The following is a 7,403-nucleotide window of genomic DNA, read 5'->3' on the forward strand; positions in this document are numbered from 1 at the left end:
CGTGCACCATTCGTACACCTCATGTGCACCACACGTACACCACACGTACATCACATTTCGAACCACACTACAATACACTACACTGTTATACGCCCAAGTGCACACGACAAAACGTTATAGCAGTGTAATTAACGTCGTTCAACGCAGACGTTTAAATGGGTCAATCGTGCGGGGGGTAAGGTGCAGGACGCAGGACTTACGAGCCCGAGCTTCATGTGCAATTTTGTTAACAGCTGGATAGTACAAGCAATGTTATGAATGTTATTTGCGCGTTTTGGTGAGTCTGGAGGTGAAAGTGTTTACCACAGTGAAACATATTATTACCATTATAACATCCTTTACTTGCACATTCGAAACCGTGGGCAAAGTCGCGATCGAAAAGTTAGTAATACAATATAACGCAAAACAACAACAACACACAGCAACACCGCACATTATCGTACGTAAAAACACTTACACAATTACATTATTTAATGAAATCTTACGATGTAAACTACTTTTCTCTTAGTAAGGCTTGGGATCATTTTTAATTTAAAATTTCATATTAAGTCTCTCATATTCCCTCTATACCTACAATCATATTATCAGGGAAGGTTTGATAATTTTTTTGTTTGTTAGCATTGAATTGAAAGTATTGAGAATACTCCGAAAATATTGAGGCGATTTGAAAAATTTCACCAGCACAAAGCTCCACTATTCTCAGGTCAGGCTCTCAGGCCATATTTTATTATGTTTTTATCCGTGTCAAAACCGGGCAGAGCTGGAACGAGCAAATAGTCTTCTATATGACATATGTATTTATACTGAATATTATTTCTCAATTTCAGGACGGTGGACGGCAAGGATAAAAAGGATAAGAAAAAGAAAGGTTTGTTCTAAACTCGCGATAAGTCGCGTCGGCTTCGCACCCACCGTACTCATACGTGACTAACCCCTGTTGGCGCCAACTATACGCCATGCTCGACCAGCGTTGGTCCAACGTGGCCTATAATTGTTTAATGAACATTATGTTATATTCTACATTTTATCTAGAACACATTTCTATCCAGATATCAAACTGTAGACACTTTGACTAAACCCCTCGAACCAATGTGTGTTGTAAACTCCATAATCATCTCCAGATTGCTTCGGCCTTGTTGCTAGACACTATTGTACAGAGTTTAACTATATTGTTTTCATTTTAAGGTAAATATTCGACATATCGTAATGTGTTGAAGAAATATACCTTGTAACTTGTAACATGAAATTGCTATATCGTATGGCGTTTCGTGCCATTAACTTTAAAAGTGCCATTTCAGGAAAATAACGGAGGATTCTTTTGGTTTCTTGCTAATACTGTATGTATTATTTTTTCTACTTTTTGTATGTATTGGTGTTACAATGATGTGTTTCTTTTATGTAAAAAAACCTTTAACCACTAACAAAAAAATTGATCTCCGTTTTGTGATGTAAATATATATGTTGCATAACATTTATACAAGGTTTGGGGACATAGATGTAATATTGCGTTTTGAAATTAAAATCGGGATTAACTTTGTACTCGTGTATAAATGAACTCATTGCAATTGTTTGCATTTTGCAAGTTGCGTAAATTATTTTCCTTCTAATTATATTCCATTCGTTTATAGTTATGTATTTATTGTTTATATGACTTTCAGATTGGTCATTTAAGAATGTCACAAGCGGAATAGCCCTATAATGACTGAATGTCACGGAGTGTGGCGCGATTAGTATTACGTTCCCTATAATAACGATCGAACAACGATTACAAAAGACTACAATGAATTTATCAATGTAATGATCCATCGTCAGTTAAGTAATTATAATACAGGATTGTTTGACTTTCTCGTAATACATTTTCCATGACAAAGCATTTATTTCGATAAAGGCCTAATTTTGTATAATTTTTATTTTTAATGTTTTTTTATCTACTGTTGGTAATGAAAACCTCTTATGTCATCGATATATATTTTTAAGCACAACATTTTTGGCTTTTAATTCGACAAATACGTCCGCCAAGTTGCCAAAGTAGTGTATGATTAGGAAAATGATAATTATACAGCATTTTACCACCCGACGTCTGTAAAACGTGTTTTATAAAAATCGCTCAACATCGGAAACTACTGTTTTTTAATTTCTCCTCGCGTAGTTATTAAACGCTAGTGTCTCAAATTTTAAAAGTTAATTTCTTACGTAAACTATAAGGATTCACGATTTAGTAGTGATTTGAACAATTTATACTAGGAACACAATTCTAAATTTTGAAGTGGATTTAGATATTTTTTATATCTTTACTAAATTATTCATTAAGCTTAATCGAGACAGCAATTTTCGTGGTGTGTTGAGTGGCACGACGTTTGATTACACATCGGTATATTGTGCTTAGTGATATTCAAGTATGCTCATAGTTCAGTTGTGAAATAGCCTCTAGCTTTAGCTAGGATATAGAATTTCTTTATATTACGTAATACGTTAGGTGAATGTGTGAGAACCGCTGGCCAACGATAGGGTTATCGGACCGAATCCAAACAAACTGCCTTCAGTTATTCCTATTGTAACAAATACAGATATTCTATACTGTTGTGAATGATACGTAATTTATGTTATTCCATATTAGCCTCTTAGACTATAATCTATATTATTGACTTTTCCTGTAAATATTTCGTTTAGACTTTACATGACAAAGGTATATTCAAGTTGCTCTTAATCACGTTACTTTTGTGAAATTGCATAATCTTTATTTAATCTATAGCATGGTTAAATGTTTGTATTTCAAACACCACAGTATTGACTTCCGCGTTGAAATTAGTATCGTAGATGTAAGTGTAATGCTTAATTTTTATATTTTGTGTAGGGTCGCGACCCAATTTACCGCATAGATCATTTGCACAGTCATAACAAGGGATGTGATGTAAGTTGGAAAGCGATGACGTTCAGACGATGTAATATATTGTACCTTTGAATAAATATAAATAAATACGTAATATATAGGAACTATGTGTATTATTTGTTTTCCTTTTATGACTCTTATGTTTGGTTGGAATATGAGAGAGGAAGGTGCATTTAAATTTGATAATTGTGAAGATTCCTAAATTTTGGTGATATATATTACTAAATATTTATGGAATTTTAAAGTAATATGGTCTTACTGCTTAAACAGGTAGGGGATAAATAAAATGCAGTATTATGAATATTTTTTATTCAATAAGTAAATACATTTATGCACATGCCAACGCAGTATAAGTAATTTGACCAATTTATGAACATTTAGAGAATTTCTTTATGTAATTTATAGTCTAAATTCTTAAACGATTTTGGCAGTTACATAATAACATCCATATTTTTCAAACACATCGAAATATAATTCATGAATCCACATACAACCTCAAATTTGATGACGTAAATAACGTGACTACGTCTATTTAAGTTAAACTTTGGCAGCCCTATGGAAAATATACTTCTATTTATTCCATGAAAATGCAACATTAAATATATGATAACAATCACAACAGTTCCGACGATACAATACTATTAATCCACTCTTAGTAAAATATTAAGTATGATATATTTCACGACACTATACGTACGCGTAAACTACAAACGAATTAATTTAGTATTTTTTTATAAATAAAAATATTTACAATTTAACGGGGTTTTCCTCCTTCAGGGTTTCATTCATTTACACGTTTTTGTAATTATTTAACAAATATATTACTTGTAAGCGTGTATTGTGTGATACCTCGCATCGAAAGCATAAATATTAATTTTATTCCTAACATCACTCCGCCTTCGAAAATCCGCATTACCTACGTACCCGATAGTTTGGAAATTTAAAAAATTTACAATTATAATGTTTGAATTTATTTGTGTTAATTTGTGAATAATTTCTTCGACGTAACGTATTGAGTGTTTAATTTTATGATGCTATTGATTTTATATATGGAAATTATTATTCAAGACAAAATAAATTTATTTTTATAGAAGTATCTATCCACATCAATATTTCACCTGCATTTCTGAACTCCATTAATCACTATCAAAATAGTATTATAATTAATATTATATAAATTATTGGTGTTCATTTAGTGTCACACTAGTCTAAGTTAATATTGAAATAATAAAGGACGTTGTACTAATTTACCTCAATTAACTTTTAATATCACAAATCTCTGTATCGCTAACTACGTTGTACTATCCTAGCTGATTATAATTTTATAAATGCAATGGAAGTCAAAACGTTTCAGGTATAATTTATCACCGCAACGACAGTAAAATGTTTATCTTGTGAATATATATTTTTGCTAGTGAAGCAGTAATTGTTAAAGTGAATCAGCTTTTCGGTGATTGATGACCAACCTGATTGTGGAAACAAATTATAATATAATTTGTACTATTAGTTATTCCGGGGCAATATTTCATCTTGCTATCTACTACGATATGAGGCACAATGGCTATTGTTATGTTTTATTTACCAACAACAAAATCACACATCTTATTTGAACTCCAGCTTGATCTCGTGCTTTCAGTATAGTTAGCCTACAACTGCACATATTATAGTGAAAAATGACTCTAGCTTAATTTAAAATACATTGGTCATGAATATAGTTACAACGTTTTAAGCAAGTTCCTAATGATCTGATGTGAATGTGCATTTAATAAAAAAAGTCGGTTAAATGTTAAATTTGTTACGTTTGCTTTTATAAACTTAACGAGTCACATAATATACAGGATCTTAAAAGTAACATAGTGATAATAGCTTTATAGTTTTGTACGAATAGATAACTATTTGATACTTAAATATCTACCATAAGCTGAGCACTTAAAGGTCATTTAGAGCTTGCTTAGCCGAAATAACTATCGCTATGAAAACTCTTATAAAATTAGGTAATTTGTAATTAAGATCCGAAGGCGTACTAACACTAATATTGAGTCTATAACTTTACGTGGCCACGATTTCGATTCACAACTCTTATGATAAAGCTTAATAAAGCTCTTTACATTAATCGAATATTGTTCGTGAATAAATTAACATAAGGCGTTGTTAAAATTTACGAATTTACAATTGTAATGTACCTATATTACTTATTTAGTTATCTTAGAGAGCATAAAAACGTATTGCAATCAGAAATCGATGTAGATATTAGATTATAATATACTTATAATAGGATCTAAATAGAAAAATTGAAATCGAGATTAAACGTAGTGTGAAACGAGAAAAGTGTTATATAGACCACAGAAGACGAAGTCAGATCGAAGACCATATTGGATAAGAAGTACTTGAGCAACTATTAGAAAGCAGTTTGAAGTTTATTGCTTTGCAGAAGCTTTGGCAAGTATGGCAATATTTATAAAGAAATTAAATATTGACATGCTTAACCTGATGGCTGAAATGCTAAATTATGACTTTAGTAGGTAACTAAATAAATGTTAAAACCGCAGTTTTGCCATACGAGATATGTTAAATAATTAAATAACTAATCAGAATGATGATATTAATCCGCAATTTTTTCATTATATTTAGAAAGTATCTCTTACTTCTATTAGCATTTATTCAAAATACGTGGTACAAAATAATCAAAAATTACTTCTCCGTTTTGTAACGCTGGTAGGCACATTTGAACATAACCTATTATTGCTTAAATACTAAATAACGGTATTTACTGATACAGCAATATATAAACTAATAACTATGTTGATATGTTTATTATTACCATACGTTGCATCTATGACAGATGGGCGACATGCCGAGCGATATGACATATAGCATTTCGTAGCAACAATCAGCCACTTAGCATGCAACACATAATATATTGAACCTCGTGTGTGTGTGAGCCGTCACGCACCTCCCATCGTCCGGTCTATATAACACTCGCCGTTTCACTGGCGACGAGGCGGTTTCCTCAACCACCAGAGTCAAGTTCCACCATCTTAATCCTAAACGTCTTCCCGTCAAAGATGAAGTACGACACTCATTACCATTGTCACGTATACACACATGCAACACACATATCTATATTATTTGTTCCACAGTCATGCAATGTCTGATCGATGCCCGTTGACTCATAACATTTAACTAGCCACATAATATTTACAGTACTTGAAATAGAATGTAAGAATTACGATGTAATATCAAATGAAAGGATTAATGTGTTGTGATGTAGTATGTGACCGACGTTGCATGTTCAAAATATTATACAACGACTGATGCGAAATAAAGAAAGAAAGCGTACGTGCATAGGTCACAACATAAAAGTGCAACAGGACCACTGAAGGTGCATATTAGAGAGAGGTAAGAGCGATTAGTATATAAACAATAATTCTAATACAATAGGATAGGAACTATCTACCTATAAGATTACATATACATATAGGGTTTAGGCTAAGAGAGGGGAACATAAAAAAATAGGCTTCTTTTTATAGGCGCTTAAACATGTAACATTGTGTATCAATATTCTAGTGTAACAAGTATTTGTAAGTTTATTGTACGATTTCACTCTTTTTACTTAATGATCACAATATGTTCAATTTATATTATAACCATGAAAATCTTCGCTTCGTGAGTGTAATAACGGTATAAGATTTCAGTAAGTCTTCTAAGCTACTAAACAAAACAGTGTAAGAAACCAGATAGAAGAAGTAACGTTCTAAATTACATTATAAACATTCTAGAGGTTCTATGAATATAATTTCCTTATTAGGTACCTACGTTAGGTCCACAGCCAAATGCGTCGTGTCTGCACGAATGCGTATAGCGATCTACTCCGATAGAATCTTATAATAATAAAGTTACTATTCTCGAATGTTCTTGTGTGTCGCAAGTGGTGTTCTTAAATATAATTATTTTTATATCGTACTGTCCATCTTAATACTAAGAATTTGCTGTAATCCGTAGAATAATGGCAAAACACATTGCGAGCATATTGCGCATTATTCAACACATTATCAACATTAATATTCGGCTTATGGTATAATATTCAATAACCCAACGCGAAATAATCCAATTACAAACTAGTTTAATCCCGTTAGTTTGTACATGTTTGTAGGTTGAAGTTCTTGAATACAATACCTTGAACAAGGCTTGGTTAAAAATTGCATTAAAATTTTGCATGAAATATTAAGTGGATTATTTTTTTTCGCTTACATATTATATTTAAGTTTATCACATTAATCTTTATTCCTTAGCAGCCGTTTTGATTTGAAAAAGTTAAGGAATTATGCAAACGTCAACCACAGCCTTGACTAACCGATATTTGGCGACGAGTTTTAAGACGTTTAAGTGCTTAAAACAAGAGGAAGCTGACCCTGGTCCGGCGCGCGTCGCCTTTGCCGCGCCGGCCCATGCCGTACTGTCACATGGCCGTGTCGGACGAACTCCCCCCCGGCTTCGCGTCCGAACCGCCCCC

The 7,403-nt window shown here is 32.5% G+C and overlaps 1 protein-coding gene across 9 annotated transcripts in view; it reads left to right on the forward strand.

Annotated features, from left to right (window-relative positions):
- The window catches only part of LOC119829676 (septin-7), a 30,249-nt gene extending 27,255 nt beyond the window's left edge, over positions 1–2,994 (forward strand). For 7 of the 9 annotated variants that reach the window (XM_038352303.1, XM_038352302.1, XM_038352301.1 and 4 more), the window contains 2 exons: positions 828–868; positions 1,186–2,994. In XM_038352303.1, coding sequence (XP_038208231.1) covers positions 828–868; positions 1,186–1,232 — 88 coding nt within the window. In that variant the 3' untranslated portion in view covers positions 1,233–2,994. The remainder of the gene's footprint in view (positions 1–827; positions 869–1,185) is intronic. The other 2 variants (XR_005287817.1, XM_038352296.1) reach the window with 2 other exon arrangements.
- Positions 2,995–7,403: the final 4,409 nt, after the last annotated feature.

This window comes from Zerene cesonia, chromosome 10 (genome assembly GCF_012273895.1).
Source record: "Zerene cesonia ecotype Mississippi chromosome 10, Zerene_cesonia_1.1, whole genome shotgun sequence".
Taxonomy (NCBI): domain Eukaryota; kingdom Metazoa; phylum Arthropoda; class Insecta; order Lepidoptera; family Pieridae; genus Zerene; species Zerene cesonia.